The 21,628-nt window shown below is 39.7% G+C and overlaps 1 protein-coding gene across 1 annotated transcript in view; it reads right to left on the bottom strand.

Moving 5' to 3' along the window:
* Positions 1-7,135, bottom strand: part of LOC145459354 (uncharacterized) — a 34,252-nt gene extending 27,117 nt beyond the window's left edge. Inside the window, exons 1-4 of the mRNA XM_080338005.1 lie at positions 7,012-7,135; positions 5,316-5,358; positions 4,245-4,382; positions 1,622-3,052 (exon numbers count right to left, since the gene is read on the bottom strand). Coding sequence (XP_080194131.1) covers positions 1,622-3,052; positions 4,245-4,382; positions 5,316-5,358; positions 7,012-7,068 — 1,669 coding nt within the window. The 5' untranslated portion in view covers positions 7,069-7,135. The remainder of the gene's footprint in view (positions 1-1,621; positions 3,053-4,244; positions 4,383-5,315; positions 5,359-7,011) is intronic.
* Positions 7,136-21,628: the final 14,493 nt, after the last annotated feature.

The following is a 21,628-nucleotide window of genomic DNA, read 5'->3' as shown; positions in this document are numbered from 1 at the left end:
TCTTCAACGGGTGCACAATTTTCCTCTGCGGATGGCATTGTGGGGCTGCTCAGATTGCCAGGACACGACTATGCGGCGACTGATATTCAAGCGCCTATATGAACAATGGAGGATTGGTCATATACATATCGAAGGTTTCGGCGAACATACTGTAGTCATTGTCGGCCAAGGTTTTCTCGCCGTCGATGTTTTGGCAGTGTTGGGATGACTCGAGTCAGACTCGAGTCACCTTTTTCGCATGACTTGACTTGACTCGAGTCACTTTGCTAAAATGACTTGACTTGACTCGGCATATCAGAAATGTGGATTGACTCGTGACTCGGAGCAAAATTCACGAGTCAATTTCAAGTCATCAAGTAATCGGCTTTGATTAAAATCACTGCATCTTGCATATGTTCGAATTGTTCGCCATACACTGGTGTAACCCGTGAGAGCGACCAATCAATTAATGATGGTGCGTTTTACTGAGCCTCCATTGTTCTCTCACTAATGAATTGACCGCAAACTAATTGATCGAAGCTTACAGCTTAGGTAGTCGTAAACTCGTATAGTAAAGTAAATTCTGTTCTCTGTTTTTACCTTAACCAAACCTATTGTTTTATTGAAACTGAATTCGAATATAGTTTATATAGTCCTCAACCATTGGCGCTGGCTCGAATTGCATCATATAGATTTGTAAATGCGTAAGGTATTGCATCTTATCAGTTCGTATCTATTCTCTATCTTGGCTGGTAACTATAAACTGAGGTTTAGCAGTTCTACTTATATGTGATCGATACAGCGCCTTCTTGCTTGTATACTTCACTCTATATTCGTTCATCGGTTCAAAATCAATGACCACTCAATCTGTATTACAGACAGCTAGCAAAATGCCATGAAGTAGCATACCTCATACTTTGAAAAGACAACTTGACTTGAATTGTGACTTGACTCGTGACTTGACTTGACTTGAACCGACTTGACTCGAGTCACCTCCAAAAATCGAGTGACTTGACTTGACTCGAGTCACCTTTGAAAATCGATTGACTTGACTTAACTCGAGTCAAAATGTGCAATGACTCGAAATGACTCGTGACTCGAAGGTAGTGACTTGATCCCAACACTGTGTTTTGGCAGCACACTTCTCAGTTTCCCATATTGGAGATAATTTTCAAGTCCAATTATATTCCTACAGAATGCTACTGTCAGCTACTGTGCAGTTTGCAACTGCAGCGTTGTATAATCAATTAATTTACTACCGTAAACTGTGTTGCCGTAAAACACATTTGTACTCCAATTTAGTTTAGTCGATAAGTTAAAATGATTATAAGAAGTGTACCTGAACATGCTGGAATATTGATACACTCAAGCGATCTCGCAAACGGATTTGTGGAGGCTGCAGGGTTTTTCAACCCGTTCCATTTCCCATTATTTCGAAATATGCTACATGCCGATATTCATTTTATGGCTCATGATCCGATGACTTAAAGCGTTGACCACTTCGGTTCTGACCATTAATAGATTAGTGAACTAACTAAATGACCTACCCAACGATTATAATATGGATTTGACTTCAGTCGGGCTCGTTACAACAGTTTATAATCCGATATTATCAATCGCGCTTGAATGTAGGATTCCTGACCTCTGTAAAGATCATTTTGTTGTTTCGAGAAGAGAACGCCTGTCACGAATCTTCGCACGACGGACCATCGTTCTTCATGGAGATGTTCCTCATCGAAGCGACAGAATTCGTTGATCTCCATTTCCGCTATGAAGATCGCTGCCAGATATTCTTGAATGCTTTGATGGCAAAAGAAGAATGTGGAATCTCCTGGCATCAAATGTCGGCTGAGTAGATTGTTCCCCGGAACTTTCGTTACTAAATCTTGAACTTCCACTGCGGAAAGTCCAAATATCTTCAAGTCTTTATCCGTAAACATGACCTTCCCTTCTTCCATGCCTTGAAATGCTAACGCTTTCAGTTTGTTGACTATCCATAAAATTTCATCCCAATTTCGAATGTTTGCGACGCTTCGCAGGGCTAATATAATGCTCTTGTATAGTTCTGTTATAGTTGTTGGAGGAGGTTTACCTGGATCTCTTCCCATCACAACTGCTGTTAGAATCAGGAAAACGGGTACGGAGATTAACTTGAACAATCTTGGTGACATAGTCCTAATTTTCTGCCAGCGATCCTCACCTTCCCCTTTGAGTAAAAAGGCGAACAGCCTATGCGCATCTTCCAAAGTAAGACCGTTTAGCATAATGATGGTTTCAGGTCGCGCTTTGTCCGGTAACTCCGACACCTTGAACTCACGTGATGCTATGAAGACTTTAACACCACGGAGGATATTACGGGAGAGAATATTATACATTATTGTCCAGGAGTCTGCTGCTTCGTACTTCCCTATCATTCGGAGATTTTTCTCATCAAAATCCCACCTTGCTTGGTCAAGCCCGTCAAATATTAAAATAGCTTCAGATTGATGTTCATCTAGCCATTCGAATGCGTCATCTTCTTCCTCCTCGTATCGGTACAGCCCCCCAAATAAAAATTTCGATGGTTTAATTTCGCCCTTCACTTGAATATCCTTCAATTCAATATAACGCACCATCTTTTTAATGCGAGACCGCGAATCCCGGACTTCATCTGTTGCATATATACCGAGCGCTTGTCTAGCTATTCTTCGTGTAAGTGTAGATTTTCCCGATCCGGCAGATGCGACAATAGCTGTCACTCCAACTGCTTTTGACAAGTCTGCTTTCTCTCTCAGCCATATGGATGCCATTATGTCGTCAATTCCGATCATTTTAGCTTCAATTTCGTGTTGGCATGTAGACCTGACCTCCTTCGTTTGTTGATTATGAAGACTTATATTCAGAAATCGTTGATTGGTGATGCTATCAAAACAACCTTCGAAAAAATCTCGCACGGCCACTTTTCGCATTTGCGGGTAAACTTCAAAGTCAGGCAATTGGAGCTCGGTAAATCTGAAGTCGTCCAGAATGTCAGTAGCGGTCAGTATCTTAGTATTGTCGTTGCAAATTTGTATCAATCTTGTAGGGCTGAAACCTGAATAATAAGATGTGAAGAAATTTCTAATCTGCAAATAGATGCGGTTTACGACCGAATCGTTTCTTATACAGTAATTGAACTTGAACTATCAGAAGTAACCTACAATGATTTAAAAGCATACTATAAAAGTATTTCCAGTATGGCTCCACTCTCTTTAATTTGAAAAAACAAACTGCTATGTGCTGGATTCACAGCATATCGATGTGACGCAAAAGTTGGCTTGTAAGCTAGAAGTTCAACAACCGCAACCAGGCGCGTCACTGCCGAACTATATTAGAATTGGATATATGATTTGGCTTTTGGCCAATCACGCACAGACGCAAACAGGTTGAGTCTAGTATTTCGAGGTCAATTTTTGTATAAATAGCTGGGTCAGTTAAATTGTGTGTTTAAAACTGTACGTACGTATACATTCGGTATTTTACAAGTAAGAAGCGATAACCACGATCTCTGTCAAGATGGCAACACTCCATGAGAAGGATGTCTATCCTGCGACTTGCCTGAGATGAATGTGCGGCCCGTTAGTCATTTTCTCTGTAAGAATTATTTTGAATTTTGAATTAAAATGTAGAGGTCAGCTTTTAGGGGCGCAGTAATATTATAGTATAGGAACTGTTACTCTCTCCGTTCGTCTTTTAATTTATCCTGTGTGACTTTGTCTGTTGTTTGTGGTATTCATGTTGTTTGTCGACGACCATGGTCATTTACTCCTGGTCAATTTTCTTCATTTCTACTCCGTTTATGCCTACTTGTAGCAAGGCCCACATTTAGGCTTTTATAAAACACTAATGAGATACTTACACTGATGAGATGGCGTGCATGGGCCTCCAACACTTAAGTAGGAATTCTGGAGTTGACCTCGGTCGGACTCGAGTCCGCAACCCATTGATGTTGGAGCTGTGGGGACATGCCACTACGCTATCTCGTGAGTGACAACGGAAGAGACATTGTTTCGTAATAACGCTTCCAATACGGATTGGATGAAGCTTCAGTGTTAGTTGTCAACTAGGAAGCTAGTTTTTATAGTGCAGTGTTGATTGTGCTAATTTATACGGCAACTTTTGTTAAAACTAGGTGAAACTTTTTCACGATTTTAGTGCAACAAAGATTTGCTCTACCAACAACAATAAAAATATAGTCAAAGAGGTCGAAAAGCAAAAAATAACAACAACCGCAACATATATCACACCTTGCTTTCGGTCCAACTGTCCAACAAACGGCACAGCCTTATTCGGATGATTGTTAATCTGCTGCCCAATTACAATGTTCACTGATAGTTGATTGTTGACAACGTCTTCTTCAGCAAACTTCCCTGATTTCACAGGAACTGTGATTAATAGTTAGACGATGTTAGACCGCTGATGAATTTCATTCAAGCATTCCTAATACTAGACTATGTTTAAAAAGTTCAACATTTAACCTATGTCTGTTGGATTTTAGTTGCTATCACATAAAGCAGGGGTTCTCAACTTCCCAGGTATAGTAATCCACATTTTAACAACAACGGAGGAAGGGGGCGGCCGAACATTATTACCATATATTTGTACCATTTAATTATCCGAAATATAATGCGTGAGCTAATATAATATAGACTGTTTCCGTCACCGAGTCCATTGTCACGTTGACCTCTCCACCTTGCTGTTCACTGCACAGTTTCTCTTGATATTATTGCTTAGTGATATGAGGATAATTCTATCATCTTGGCGTTTTTTTCTGAGAAAGTCAATCATTTATCAAACATTTCCTCGTTCCTACCAAGGACGGAGTTCCATCTGTAGACATAAACCTCAACTTATCAAAACACATCAAAGAACGATTCATCAACAAAACATGGAGTCATGAGGAAATGACCATTTTCAACAGAGAGGCGATGCGACTGAGTATCTAAATGGATCAGTGGGTTTCAAAAATTGGACTTATGCTAGGCTTACCATACGTCCTCTTTTAAGAGGATTTGTCCTCTTTTTTGACTTTTTGAAAGTGTCCTCGGAGGACGCCCTTTTGTCCTCTTTTTTGAGATTTTGTCCTCTTTTTTGAAAGTTTAGGTAAGATTTAGAGCAAATTGAAAGTGATATGCTGCAAATTAGCAGAGAAGTGAAGCTCCGGCGGGTATTTCGGAGTGAAAAACGGTGGCGAAAAGATGACATTTTTTTTTTTAGTCATCCACTTGACAATGTGGAGTGAAAAACGTTATTTCGAGCTCTGAGCGAAAGAGATGACCTTTTTTTAGTCAGCCGATCACAAAGTGGGAAAAATTTACCGGTTTCTGAGGATTCTACTCCGGTTTTGCATCTTGCAAATTTCTGAAAAAGTGTCCTCTTTTTACATTTCCAAAATATGGTAAGCCTAACTTATGCCCATTCTCGGGCTTAAGCCACACCACTCAGTCCTAAGTCCGTTTCAATACTGCGCCTTGAGGGATTTCACCCGCAATGTCAGGCGTTGCTAAGACCGATTTCTAAGCCTGCTAAGGGGTAGGCTGAAGTTGTCTATTATGGTTGATTTTTGTATGTACCTGTTAGTTTCGTATGCTGCAAGCCAGTTTATGGATTCAAAATTCATTCTAGGATACTCGATATAAATATTTAGTAGCTGCAAAGGTAAATTCCCTAGTTTCACATTTTCACCGGTTGCTTGGCTTTAGCAGCATGTTAGTAGTTACATCATATCCTTCATAAAGGATATGGTTACATTACATCGACCTGATATTTTCCTGTTGTGGTGCAGATATCAAAGGCAATCGGAATGGGTATGGAATTTATCATCACTGTGCAGTGCAAATATATGTATTACATCATATTGTCAGGGAGTCGATGTTGTAATGTGAATGATTGATGATTAATTGATTGTGCTAGACAACAACTTTTAGTGTTGCCCCATTTCGTTACTGTGCACGTGCTATTCTGTCACCGTGTTGACTCCTTGTTTACTACTGCTGCGTTCCTGTCTTGACAATAAACCAGTTCACAGCTTCACACTTGGTAGTTGTAGCGTGTCTGCTGTTAGAAGTCAACAGTCTATTCCAATTGTAAACCAGATACCGGTATACACAACAAGCTGCATCTGTTTCAAACGGAATGTAACGTAAATGCATTCTCGTTCTCCAAGTAAATTGTAGAACGATCTGAAACATGTTTCTTGACATATCCTCCAATATGACCTTATATCAGCGCTATTTCATTCACTTAAAATGTGGAAAGGCTCAAACAACTGCAGCTTCGCCGAAGTGTTTGCGCATGATGCCCGTACGGCCGCATATCGATTCATTATCATGGCAGCAACAATGTGAAATAAATAGATCAGGGACGAGCCACGATCGTTACGTTGGGTAGCAGCAACGGTACGCACAGATCGTTCATTCACTTGTTCGGTAACTTCCTTTCCCGATTCTAGTTCCTAACAAGCAGTTGTAGTCGGGCCCATCACCAGTTGCACCATATTTCTCTATCTTCACGTATAATACTGTCCTCCTCTTTCGAAAGCAACTCCGCGTACTCTCTGCACTTTACATGAAGTAACTGTAGGCCTACTTCGAATCAATTTCCAAAACCTTCGATTGCCACAGTCAGACATATTTCGACAGTCGACACCAGTAAACGTGCATAACTAGGGATAAATTTGTCTTGAGTCAAGCACAGACTGGCTTGCTCTTCCCGAATGAGATACCATATTGAACGTAAGAATGCTACATTCACTTTGGTGTGAAGTACTTAGCCTACTTCTTCATCCAGATTGGTGATGTTGTTGACGATATGATCTCCATCCACAACGGTGAAAGGGCAGTTGACATTTTCACCTTGAGTCAAGGTTGCGGATCATTCATACATAATATTGTATTGCGTGGCATGATTAAAAAGAGAGCAAAATCCGGGCAAAATGTTTTACTTGAAAAATGTTTCAACTATTTTATCTGGTCAATATTAATATTGGTATTAATTATGACAGGCATTACTCACCACTTGTTCCGGGTGAAAATGGTGTAGACATGCTATCAATGACCCCGGAGCTTTCATCGTGACCACCTTCTGCCATGCTGATATCCACAGGATACCAAATGGTTACCGTATCACACCATTTCTTGAATGAGAGATCAATCATTCATTTATTGGTTTAAAATGTAAAAAATATGAACGAAAAATAATCAGTTTTGACGCGTCAATTGTAAGCTAAGTGTATTGCATACAATTCAACAGTCACAGTAATTTCAAACGAAATACGGCAACCAAGAAATAATTTCTAATCGCCCATAAAACTCAATATGATGATGCGCAGAAGTGACTTTGCTATGTTGTTTTTTCTGTATACATGATGTTTCGCCGTCAATTATAACTTTGAACCTTTTTTATAATCTCTCATATAGCACGTCCACTTTCGATCTAGACTTTATTAATAGGACATCAGTCATATGCAGATCGGATGGCGAGTCTTGAGTTGCCCCAAGGAGATGGGGATTCAGAATTTTACGGGACTCAATCAGTAAGGATTTGGTATCACAGAAGCACCATTTTCGCGTATACCGCTACGCTGCATACCACTACAGACAACACGGACTCGAACTCGCGCCCATTGCGTTAGCGACGGCAGATTATATCGTTGGGCTGCTCGCCACTCGCTATGCCTTGTTGAATGACAATATTGTTGAACATAATTATTACGTAGTTCAATAGCTTTCGAATTAAATTTCTTTGTTAACAAATATCAATCGATGCATACCGTGCAATGGATTGTAACAGGTCGATTAGACAATCTATATTCAGTACGGAATTTTGTGTATTAGAATTGCAAGATATCATACGTAAAAATATATATCATTGTTTCATAAATAGAGGATACAATTTTAACGACATGAATTTATAAATTCAGACAGAACCTTTCTTTCAGACAGAAATTGGTACCATCGACTCTACTCAAGAAACGTATGAATAATCCAAACTGCATCATACTACCGATAAATGTAATACATGTGATGAAACGTATGTAAATTGTCCAAAATGTCCAAACATGTATGCTACTTACACACCTTCCACTTTCCGTAAACTGGAACTTTTCAGGAAATGGCAATACCAAGTCATGATATGTTACCACTATGATTTGCACAATTGTACATGCATGTGTTTACATGGGTTATCCGATCATTAAACTTGATTTGACGTATAGTACGAAGATACAGCAAATTTAAAATTAGCAAATTTCACATACGGTCTGGTTCAGCTTTGTACAGTCATTTGACAGCTTTAAATACATATGTTACGTCACGCCACGTCATGTCAGCAACACCGAAGAATCACCTTACCTAATAAGTAGGGCAAATTCACAATGCCCCCTCCCAAACCTAAATATATATCAATAAAATAAAAGTAACAAATGCCAGTCTCCAACCAAAATCATCACTGCATTCAACGACGCTCTGAAAGAAAGATCGCAAATCCTGTGCATTATCACGAATTTCCTCTGGGGATGACCAAGAATAATTAGGAAATAAAATCTTCGTGACGCTAGTTACATTCGATCCAGTTCGAGTGGCATCATTGCTGCGGGCTGTGGTGAACTTCCTATATATAGTCAACCATTCAAACTGTTGCCACAACGCCCTTAACACTTGGCATTGTAGTTAGCTAGTAATTGCGAGTTTGCTTTCAATTATTTCGCCCTATGCATTTGAAGAGCTATCGCCTACGTTACAGTGATCTAGTTATATTCGATCCAGTTCACCGACATTATTTGCTGCTTCCGACAATCAACCATTAACCTGTTGCCACCGCGCCCTTACAACTTGACATCGTATCGATCTAGTAATTACGTGTTTGCTTTCAATTATTTCGCCCTATGCATTCAAATAGTTATCGCCTATGTTACAGTGATTTAGTTATATTCGATCCAGTTCGCCGGCATAATTGTTACTTCGGATAATCAACCATTCAACCTGTTGCCACCGCGCCCTTGCAACTTGACACTGTATCGAGCTAGTAATTGCGTTGTTAATTTGCATTGTTACACCCTATGCATTTGTATAGCTATCGCCTATGTTTGGACGATCGCTGTAGAGAATTGAAAGCCCATATTGAGCAAATTAAATCATCGCCACATTAGCTTTGTATGTCCGAGTACTACATGTTTCTGTGAGAAGTAAGACGTGGTCAAGCTGTTACGAGCATTGCTAATGTATTGAGAAATTATTGGCCCCATACATTTACACAGATATAAATAGAATAGTCAATATAAATTGATAGATTACATGTTCGTCGCACCAGTAAAACGTTCATGAAATATTTCGGTAAATGGACAAGTGAATAGTATGCATCTATATTCATTAATAAAAATCCCAACCTAAAGCGCATTGAATATATTCCGAAAAGATGTTTGCGGTGATGCAAGCAGGACAGCGGGAGTAGCATATTATACATGATCAATCGATAAACAAAAATAGGAGAAGTAAATGGTGAGCAGACAGGATATAAAGATGTGCTATATACTAGTATTGGGACTCTGGGAAATCCTGATTCCAAAATCCAGAGATTTGAAGCGATTTTTCGTATCCTGATCCTGAGTTTAATCATATTAAAATTGTTGGATTACTAGGAAGCATCTACAAAAGCCGATGAAGAGTCGTACTGATTCTTCTAGTTTTAAATCAAATTTACAATATCATCTGCCGGAAACACTTCACATTCGTGACGATATTACTAATAATGCGGCATACTGAATTATTCAATCCTTCACTGAAACGAGTATTTGCATTAACTCACCCACTTACTGTGATTCGTATCTAAAAAGAGTGTTTCGATTGGAAGTCTTGCACATGCGCATGTTCAAACGCGCTCTCGTTTTCGACTGATGAAAAAATGCCATCACCCGTGAGGAGCTATCTCAAGGCTAGCAAGCGACGAACAAACATCTATTTAATCAACTTTTGGAATATTAGAGCCGAATCATAGTCTGAATTTCGCAGCTGCTACGCCTTACTGGCGACTTTCCATATATATTTTTCAAGATTGGGAGATAACGTAACACACTGGGGACAATCTCCCATCACGCAATTTATTGCCAAAACGTGGCAAGATTGTAATAATTCTGACTTACCCTCTTGGAAAGGACAAGTGAAGGTGTCAAGGTAGTATGCTGCAGGCATGTACTCCATTTTTATCTTAATTGGCCATTGTAGCATATCTGCAATACATAGCAACATTGTTCCAGACATAAGGCAATTACTTCATGAATATAATCGATTGCGATTACGATTACAGCACAATCTCGTAATTGACCACGATTACTTGGGAAAGTAATCACGATTAGCCCACTCAGATTGCAGTTATTCTACTACTTAGGACTTGGGCTTCGAATACATATTGGTAGGCAATATATCGAATTTCACGAGAAGGCCTCATAAGAGCACAATTTCCTTTTGATATGTGACGTCATTTGCTTGTTAAATCCCTGTATATCCATTGCCCAACTTTATACCGGACGAATCTTCACCCACATCGATATTCATTCTAGCTACAACCCATGCTAACATGATGGCTGGTGTATATAAGGAGATGGCTATGTCTGTAGATTCAAATGTTGGGTGAAGAACTGCGAGATGACGATTAGTGCCCGTTTAGAGAAGGGTCATATGCTCATATGAGAATAAGATAAACTGAATACGAAATCCTGAAATAATTATCAATCCTTTTCGTAGTTGAATGAACATACGTGTACCTAATTCCTGCTACATTCCTCTTAAAAGAGATATTGCGACCTCCGGTTATGTGTAATCGCAAAATACAGTTCGGTCATGATTGATTTAAGCAGCCGACGACTTTGAATGCTTTGATGTGCAACTCGTTATGTTTTATTCGAAGAGTACGGAATAGGGATGGTGTGAACCTCTCAAAGGTTCAGGTTCGTGTGACCGCGAACCTTTTTGAAAGGTTCTGTGTGAACGCGAACGTGAACCGCATGACGTCACATTGCTAATTTCAACCTTTTATTCCATTGAAGTGATAGGCTATATTAATGTACACGATACCTGGCGACGACTCGGGCCCCATAATGCCATAATGCCGAAGTACAGATTGACGTTTTAAACGTCGCCAAAGGTGGCGAGATAGCGCAATGGTATAATCCGCGGCAGCAACACCAATGGGTGCGGGTTCGAGTACGACCAAGGTCGACTTCCGATACCTAAGTGTTTGGAGGTTTACCTAGGCTCCTCCTCGCCACCTCATCCGCGTCAGCGGTGTCTTACAAAAGCCTAGAGGTGGGCCGTACTGTAAGTCGGCAGTTACGGAAAATAAGAAGAATATCAGCCTGGTGTAAATGACCATAGTAGTCAACAAACACCATGAATACCCCAAAAACAAACGTCGCCAAATGTATCAACTGGGGCATTCAAATGATATAATAATCACATACAATCAATATCTTCCGTCGCTTTGCCAACAATGTCAACTAGGACTTGCTATGGAATAAAAGCTTACGCCTCAACGGTCTAGGGACAGTGTGTTCGGCGCGTGAGTATTACTACCTTGATATTGAGCAGAGTGTAAAACGGGTTTCCATTCTTGCTACCGATATTACCACATTAACAAGTTGTATAGCAGTAGCCAACACCCCAATCGCACAGATTTGGTTTTTTAATACAATAAACATATGAAATCAAGATTGACCGCATATACCCCTCTAGATTTTTTACATCAGACAACGATATCCACTCATTGATTGGTTGAATTAGCATTATTCGCTGACTACCTACATGTAGCGTATTTCCATCTTGATGTTGTGTGATTGCGGGTAGAGTTCACAGCAGAGAGCCACTAATTATTCTAGTAAACTTTTGTAATAAAACAATTACAATTTTGGATATTTTCAAGGTGCATGCTCGTTTAGTGTTAATTGTTTATGCTGCTAGCGCCATACATATAGCGGCTCGCAGTTTAAATGCAATAAATATCAACCAAAGATGTTATAATGAAGTGAAAATTGTAATATATGAAAAAGGTTTGCATTGCAGAACCTACCATGGTTCGTTTGTGAACGTGAACCTCTAAATTTCGATGGTTCACTCACAGAACGCGGACGTGAACCTCACGTTCACACCATCCCTAGACAGAATTTCAGGGTTGTAACCAAGTCACATGGTTCCGAGTCACGAGTCAATCATACTTTTGTGGTTTTGACTCGAGTCGAGTCGAGTCATTTTCAATTCATCACAGACTCGAGTCCGAGTCCAAGTCACCGTTTAAAGCAGGGGCGGGCAACTTCTCCAGTCGGCGGGCCGGATATAGGAAAAAGTAAATGCTTGGCGGGCCGGATTGCTGAATCGAAACATTATTCGCCCATTTATCCACATACACAAGGAATAAATCGTATTTAATGAATGTATTTTAATAGTGACGAAGACAATGTGGATTTGAGAACAGCATTGTCATACAGGCACCACCATGTTTGTTTCTCTCTGATCGATCAACACGGTACAATCCCTAATTAAGATTTGAAGGCGTTCGATAAACCCGGTACCACAAATTCATCAAGATATCTCTTCATTAGAGTTTAGTACAGGGGTGGCCAACCCTTTTGCCATTCATGGCCGCATTTCGACTACTCATGAAGCCTACGGCCGCATTCCAGGCATAGTCGTAATGAACTATCTGGACGCCAAATAAACATGCTAAAGTGTCCATGTTCTTTTCCGGTGAACTCCGGACTTATCTACTTAATCACATAGGCTTACTATATGCACCGACTTCGCGAGCGGTCACTGGTGACTGGTCAATGTGGTCATGTTATGGGCCGTACATAATCGCGCGAAGCGCGAAAATATTTTCTGATTCACCTATGAATTTCGTCATAAATAATAGTATTTTTCCTATTATTTCTCATCCCATGTCATCAGATTCGACTGTAGATTTTATTTTTCGAAAATTTAGGACAAGATATAAATGATGATGCATCTTCGGGTGAGCCAATTATATTTAGTCACTTGGTTGCATCCTGTTATTTCTTGACCTACCATCAAGATTGTCCGTAAAGTGAGGAGTACAAGACTCCGAGTTGGTACTTCTATATGAGGCGCCTCATTTTCCTCTGCTGTTCACGTCTGTACTGTGGGGCTATGATTGCAAAGGGCGCCACTATATCAAAATCGATAAACGAAGTCACATGGAATCGCGCGCAGCGCGAAGAAATTATCAAGATTAATTAGGATCTCTCAAAAAATCGAGACTCAATTTGTAAATTCAAATTGCATGTTGACGGCCGCCAACACATACGGTACTAATTGAATTACTTGTCCACGGCCTCACAAATTTCCCTTCTACGGCCGCAGGTTGGCCACCCTGGTTCAATAGGTGATGAGATATGGCGTGGTTGTTCAACTGTGTGGCCTATTTTATCTCGATATTGAATTCATGCGGCCCGCCACCTCTACGAAATTTAAAAGTGGCCCGCGACCCGTTTCGAGTTGGCGACCCCTGGCATAAGTGATGTCTTACAAAAGCCTAGAAGTGTGCCGTGCTACAAGTCGACGATTACGGAATCAAAAATATGAAATATTGGCCTAGTGTAAATGACCATTGTAGTCGACAAACACCATGATTACCACAAATGACATTCGGGTTGAGTACATCGTAAATGCCGATAATGCAAGTCTTCTCGCTTTGACTAACTTACGAGTAAGCACCACCCTCGCTCACTGCTCAGTGTGCATACATGTGTATATACAGTCACTACAATTTGACGTTTACGCAAGTAGTAGGGAATCTCTGAATACTAGGGCCGCGTGTAAGACAGAAAACTGTCCGCGGGCCGGACAAAATCCCTTCGCGGGCCGGATCCGGCCCGCGGGCCGTATGTTGCCCACCCCTTGTTTAAAGGGTCAAGTCCGAGTCATGGTGTTATGACTCGAGTCGGGTCCAAGTCACAGTATTGAAGTCATGTTCAACTCATGTTTTCAATCCTGCTTGGGTAATATCGAATTCCTTGTTTGCGAAACATGCTCATGTTGTCCCTATCAGAGTCTTGGCACGTGTTTATTTAGGCAGATAACGGACAGGTCCTGGCCTCATTTACCGATGCTAAAGATAACTTTACTAATCTTAGAACTTAAAATCGAATATCTCTCTTGTCAGTCTGATGCAATGCCAGTACAAGCATTCAGTTTTTATTATGAACACATCGACGATAGTTCACGAATAGCTGATAGAGAACCAACAAATTCACGTCAAGATACTAGTTGATAGAGAATCAATAGATGCATGTTTATGTAGAGCAGGGGTCACCAACCTGGTGCCCGCGGGCACCAGGTAGCCCACGAGGACCAGATGAGTGGCCCGCGAGCCTGTTTTAAAAATAGATCGAATAGCAGCATTTGCCAATATTTGTCAGATTATCACCAGTGAACTTTTAAATATATAAATTGAGTGATTTAGCTATTGTTGTTTAAATCACACTATAACATGTGACTTAAAATGACAATACATATATATAAACCACTTAAAATGATGATATCAAATATACCCAATTACAATTAGTAATATACCAACATGTAGTAGAATAACCAGATATCGAAGACATATAATAGGCCAACGGCGTACTGCTCATACAGGCGATATGGCGGCATGGCATCCACGGTCTTCTTGAAAAGGTGGGGGGTTCCGTTATGGTAGCTCGACGTCCCGCACAATGCCAAAGTAGTAAATAACATCACTATCCGGTAGCAAATGGCGGTGACGTACTAGCAGATGCAGTATGCCCAATGTGTATTGTATCTTTTGACACAGCTTGTCTCTTTTACCTTTTATAGTACCATGTTTCTTACTTTCTGTAATCGATGCTGCTGTCAGGTATAATGAACTCTGTCATGTCTAAATGCTGAACAATTAGAGATTGAAATTGTACCACTGCGATACCTGCCCAGTGCTATGAATATCAAAGCGGTAGAGGTATTTACAACAGGCCAGCATGCTGTAAAAGCGTGCATGCAACTATGTGCATTGTGCAGTGACAACAGAACAGATACCCTTTGATTATACTAAAGGTTTTCCCAATTGCATTACAGACTACATCGCAGTTACAGCATTGGAGAAATAATTGTACAATGGGGCTGTTCAAAACATTTTTTCAAATTTTCCTGCTACTTCTGAAAATTGCTAGATTGCCTAAAAATTCAAATTTGGCTCAATTCCAACCAGTAGAAAGCAATGCTATGAAAGAAAATTTTAGACTAATTACAAATAGAGATTTTCGAATTTTACCAGCTATCTCATGATATTGTTACATTGTGTAAAAATATGATTCATAGCAAATTTGACTCAATTCCAACTAGAAAAAGTGAAGATATTAGAGTAGAATGTTTTTGATATGAAAAAATAGTCGGCTTACTACTATGTAATTATATTATATGAAAGAATTTCTCACTAAAATACTCCATTTATTTTCAAATCCAAAATATTCTCCTCTCACATCATTGATTCCACTTTTTTCAAATTAAGCCAGATTCAGTGTTCCTTTTATGCAACATAACAATTTTATCAAGTAACCACCCAGTAAAATAAAAAAAGAAGTTATTTTAGAACAGTCATATTGTACAAACATCACACAACATTAGCCATTCATTATTACTCACGTGTACAATGCACATACCTAACAAAACGTCAAATGGACGAGGGGCATTGTGTGTTTTCACAGACAGCAGATCAAATCAATGAGTTACACCTCAAAAATACTAATGTGGAAAGGAGATCCTCAAATATGTTAAAGCGGCATGGCCGTAGAATGAATCCACATCTACTGAATACACGCTCCACTAGTGCACTCAATGCAGGAATTGACAAGCATTTTAGAACCACACTGAAGAGCATTTAATACTCATTCTTTCTAGTCGCCCAAAAGTGCAAAGAATCATCGCCTTCAAATCTACACATGAGCATATCAGTCTCTTCACCATCTGAGTCATTTCATTGGCTCTAATTGAAGTTTGATCCAATTGTTTGCTTGTATAATTGAAAAGTCTTGAGTACTTTAATTGCGGAGGATCTATTACCTCTTCATCACTGGGCGATTTTGTACAATGCATTGCTACTATGTATCATTTTCTGTTGTTTTTACGGCGACATATCTGATATCAGACAAGTGCAACGAAAGCAGTGGTGACAAATAGCGATGTCGGCAGAATTCGTCGGATGCGTTAAAATAAGCCGAGTCAATGACTTGGGTCGAGTCATGCGTAATGACTCGAGTACAAGTCGAGTCAATCCAAATATTGACTCGAGTCGAGTCGAGTCATTTTCCCATTTCAAGAAAATGACTCGAGTCATAAAAAAATCGTGACTCGAGTCTGACTCGACTCATTACAACCCTGCAGAATTTCAATCTTTGTACATACTCCTCGTCAAGCATCAACGTTTAAAATGAGTTAAACAAAGCATAGTAATCAAACATCAATAATTACGCTACAAACTGCAACCAGAGTAGTGATTATTATTACAATCCTCCTCCTGCCATGTAGTGTTGTCTGGTGTGTATATTTATAATCTGATATATCCGTTGGTAAAAGATGCCATGTACCCGAAACTGTGTATAATTTCATTATAGTGTGTCCGAGATACCAATTTAATCGCCGATTTCTGGACGAAGGCTCAGCCCACATTTAACTAGTTCAATGTTTTATCCAACACCGCCACGTCCTATGCTACAGTAGAAGGTTGGTATGAACGTCATTTTTCTGAGTTTTCGCCATAAACGGGGCACACAAGACTTCAACAGGTTATTCCTTGTTTATTGAACAATTTCTGGCGCTTATCGCCTATTCAGGCCATTTTCGCCACGGCAATGAAGCTTCTAATGTTAATAACTTTCATGTTCGGGTACGCTTTGCAGACGATTTTCAGACACGCATCCATTTATCAACATCTCGTCAGTGTCGTTTTCCATCGATTTCCGAAGCTCGACATCATCTGATCAATCTGGGCTTTTCCTATAACATCGCATCCCCAGAGAAGTCAGCGATGAGCCAAGAGCCAAGTTAAACCTGACACATAGATACATGCCAGAGCCGAGACTCGAAACAAAAGCTATTGCTGTTATTTAGCACACTGCGCCACCCGCTTCCCATCTCAACAGGTGGTTAGTGCCACTATAATTATTTTATTAATAATAAAAACCTGACATACCAGCAAGGCGGTGTTTTTTCTTATCATACTACACTACATTGAATATCTATGTTTCAATGGATCTTAAACTTTACTATCCTCACCTACGCTAATCTATATGCGGGAACCCCACATCTTTCGCAGAGTCATCAGAACAAAACAATCTACCACAATACACATCTAATCAGTTGCGAGATAGCGTGGTGATACTAGCCACAATTACAACACCATTACTTGGCGGGTTCGAGTCCGATCGAGGTCGACTCCGGAATCTGTTCCTAAGTGTTGTTTGTTCATCTAGGCTCCTCCTCGCCATCTGATTCGAGTATAAATGTTGTTGTAAAAAGCCTAAACACTGGCCGTGCTAGTAGTCGGCAGATACGAAATAATATTAAAGAATAGTGACCACGTATACCAAAAAAAACGCACCTAATCTGACGTGTGGTTAGGGAAGGGAAGTGCCTCATCTGTCGTCAAGATGAGCAAAATAAAATTCTGAAAACTGCCAATCATTACATTCCTATAATTATTGCTATTCTCTATCAATTTTATTACATAACAAAACTTTGAACACATTTTTACAACTAAAATCATGGAATTTGCATATTTATTGTTGAAACATATACATCGCGAACGGAGAGATCGGATGTAAACGGTTGTGATAGTGATAGTGCAATTCACCATAAACCGCTCGGAATTGATAATGTCTGAAATTCATCGAATGCTATTGTCACGTTGATTCCGAATATCAAACTTCTAATAATGTCAGCTCACCAGAAACCTCGCCATGTCGTCACCGGACGTAAAATTCGGCTTTGTTACGTTCAATAACAGCGCGAAGAAAAGTAGGTTAGTAATCTATAGTGAAACAATCCGCCCTCGAAGTCGCAAACCGACAGTTTAGTATGAATCGTGTAGTTGCGACGGCCATCATATAAATGACATTACTGATGTAGCTGTTATGGATTTGCCACTCGTACCTGCCTTCAATTGTGGATATGTAGGATACAGAGCAAAGTAGTCAAGAAAGCTACTCAAGTAGAAGTAGAAGTAGCGACAAAAAATCTACTCAAGTACGAGTAGAAGTACTTCTTACATAAGCAACGTAAAACTATTTAAAGTAGAAGTAAAATTGACTAACTTTAAATCTACTCAAGTAAGTAAGTAGTTGTGAAAACGATCGTGATTCGTTAGCATGGACTGTCCAAAGCTGCAAATGGAGCTATGCGGAAGGTGTGGTTAGGTTGATTCATATTGATGCATCTCAAGAGGTGTTAATTCTTGACAGAATAAGCAGTCGTCCGCATCATGGGATGTAAATGATGGTATTGATATGGAAATGCGATACCAATCCTTTGTTTACTCGAACACTCCATTTAGAGAAGATCATGGCATGGCGCCTTCCCCATATTATAAGGCCCCTAGTTCAGTCGAAGAGCATTACGGATAAGTTGTGTCGGATACGGCTTTAACACTATACGCGATTAGTATAGGTTAATTAAAAGTATGGCAGTTCTTAAAAATACCATATAGTGTATAGCTATATTTTCGGAAATATAAGGCATTACTATACACTTGCTTTTATACTTCAACATGAATGTTCTCCAGACAAAAAAGCTAAAACTATAATTACATCTCAACGTATAATACTCGTAATTGAAAGAAAAATATATTTCGTGTCTTTTTTCCAGAAGGTTTCAACGGTGGTCTGCTAAAACAGGTCTAACGTTAAAAAAGTCAAAGTCCATTTTCCAGATTAGGACACATCATGGGCTGCTAGTATAATAGCTAATTTCTAAATTGCGAAACGGTGGTTTCAAACGTAATGGGGCATTTTTACTGTGATGAAATATTTGATATAGGCGACAATGCTGTGTGAACGGAACCACGCAACCCGGCATCAAATTATATTCAGTGATACTTTCGTTAAAACATATTTGTCACTCCAAATCTACTGTGCGCGAAGCGCAACGGAAATTCTTGGTATTACATGACGTTTATGCAAATTAAATAAGTTTTTTCTGATGCGTGTGGATGATTGCACTATATATTTCGACTACACCGACAATCCTGATGGGCCAAGAAATGATAGCATGAAACAAAGGAATTATTTACAATGGACCCACCCGAAGACGCATCATCATCAATGATGTGCCCTATATTTTCGAAGATATACCCTCTCAATCAGCTCTTTCGTTAAGTCTTATCACATCATGGGTGAAGAAAGAATAAATATTTGCTAGTAATATGTGCGAATACCAATATTATGGAAGAAATTCATTCAAGAGCATGAAGTTTTTTCCGCACTCGGCGCGACGAGACGACGATTATTATCAGTAACTTCTGTAATAAATAAATTGACCGGGCTGAAGTTTACTGTTATCTGTTCTGATGCCTTCGAGGATACCCGGTATGATACGGAAATGTGGGCGTGAGTTTTTTTTTGGAATGGTATGCATGAAGGGGAGTGTTTCAGAAAAGGGGGTTGTTTCATCCCGAGAAACGTTGGTAATCACTCGATGCTTATCAATGATCAACGTTTTGGGGGGGACTAACCACCTGGTGTTTGAATCCTGCCTACACCTGTCACTGCGATATACGATATTTGTATGTTTTAAAATCCCTTGGCTCTTTTTCCATCAGCTTGCTGTTTGATTATGCCCACAAATGGCTACGCCAAAAGTTGTCACGGCAGTATTTCCCGATGGAGAAAGGCGGCGTCCTGTTTATGAGACTTGGCGTTCTGCTTCACTCTAAATCCTCATGGTCGTATTGAACACTTCAAAACACATTATTCCACATACAGACACACTTTTTGGCCATATTATCACATTGGGCCATTATCGTCGCAACACTTCTGTGTATTTTGCCGGTATTTGTAACACCTCGAAATTTCATTCACTCAGAGTGCTGCAACGAATATGAGAAAATTGTTGTGGATATGGAAACCATCATATTCAATGGCGTTGCACGGCGCGACATGTCACTAGGTCGCTTTTGTCAGCTCAGCGAAATTGGCATCTTTATTATATTTTTACTGTGATGAAATATTTCATACGGGCGAAGGGCGACAATGTGGTGTCACCGGAACAACGCCATCCCGCTACCTAAATTATATTCACCGATACTCTCGGGCAATTATACTGGTTACGCCGGATCCTCCACGCGCGAAGCGCGACGAAAATTCTGGGCTTTACTCAACTTTTATGAACATTAAATGTTTATACTCGGTGAAAACAGCCCCGAAATTCCTCAGGATTGAATTACTTCTACTTGACAAACTGAAAATAGCGAAAAGTAAGTAAGTAGATAACAAAATATTACGTAGTAGAAGTAGAAGTATCGAAAATCAGATCTACTTGAGTAAGTACCAGAAGTAGAGGAAAACTACTTGAGTACTTCGAAAAAGTAAAAGTACTTCGTTACTGACCACCTCTGCGACGTATACGATGTGGGATGGTTGGAACCCTCAGAATAGTCGGCTCAACAGCTATAGTATGTAGATATAACGTCAAAGGAGCTATATTTACCCTACATTTTCAATTTTTAATGTCAATCCACCATGACGTTACAATTTGAATATTCGTGAAGTCATGGCTTAAAAAACAAACAACAAAAAATAATACTAAAACATGTTTTAAACAGGGGCCTTATTTAAACATGTTTCGTTTTAAATTGATTTTTGTTTCAAATTCAACCCTAATCGTGATCCTAATTATGACCATCCCGTTTAGAGTTTCTGTGATGTTTAGCAGTTTAAACCTTTCAAAATGCGTGGGCCTTGAGGTCGGGTTGTCACGCAAGAAAAACATAAAATAATAATATAGGAAGTATTTACCTTGGAATTATCATGGTGAAATATATTAAGAAAACGTTTAACCAAGGTCCTGCAGTAATTCGATTTTAGTACGCATTTTATCAATATTTTTAATAGGTTTCTTAAGACTCCGGCTGGTTGCACAAAACGGTGTCACGGACCGCATGCGGCCCGCGGGTTGTAGTTTGTCCACCCTCGGGGTAACGTAATTATTGAGGTTTGATTATTATGCTAGGTTTAACTCTTTTTGAACGTTGATGCTTGGCGACTAGTATGTACAAAGATTTGAATTCTGTACACTTCGAAAAAAACACAACGATTTGTACATCAAAGCATTCAAACTCGTCGGCTGCTGATATCAATCATGACCGAACTGTATTTTGCCCTTACTCATAACCACAGGTCGCAATATCTCTTTTAATAGGAATGTAGTAGGCCTAGGAATTAGGCATACGTATGTTCGTTGAACTACGAAAAGGATTAATAATTATTGCATGATTTCATATTCACTTCATTTCATTCTCTTATGACCCTTCCCAAAACGGGTAGTAATCGTATCTCGTAATTATTTGGCCAACATTTGAATCTACCGACATATCCATCTCCTTATACACCTACCATCAT

Source organism: Botryllus schlosseri, chromosome 16, assembly GCF_051294905.1.
Source record: "Botryllus schlosseri isolate E-star chromosome 16, Bs_hap1, whole genome shotgun sequence".
Classification (NCBI taxonomy): Eukaryota; Metazoa; Chordata; class Ascidiacea; order Stolidobranchia; family Styelidae; genus Botryllus; species Botryllus schlosseri.
The sequence above is the reverse complement of the archived record's forward strand: the minus strand, read 5'-3'. Positions and strand labels throughout refer to the sequence as shown.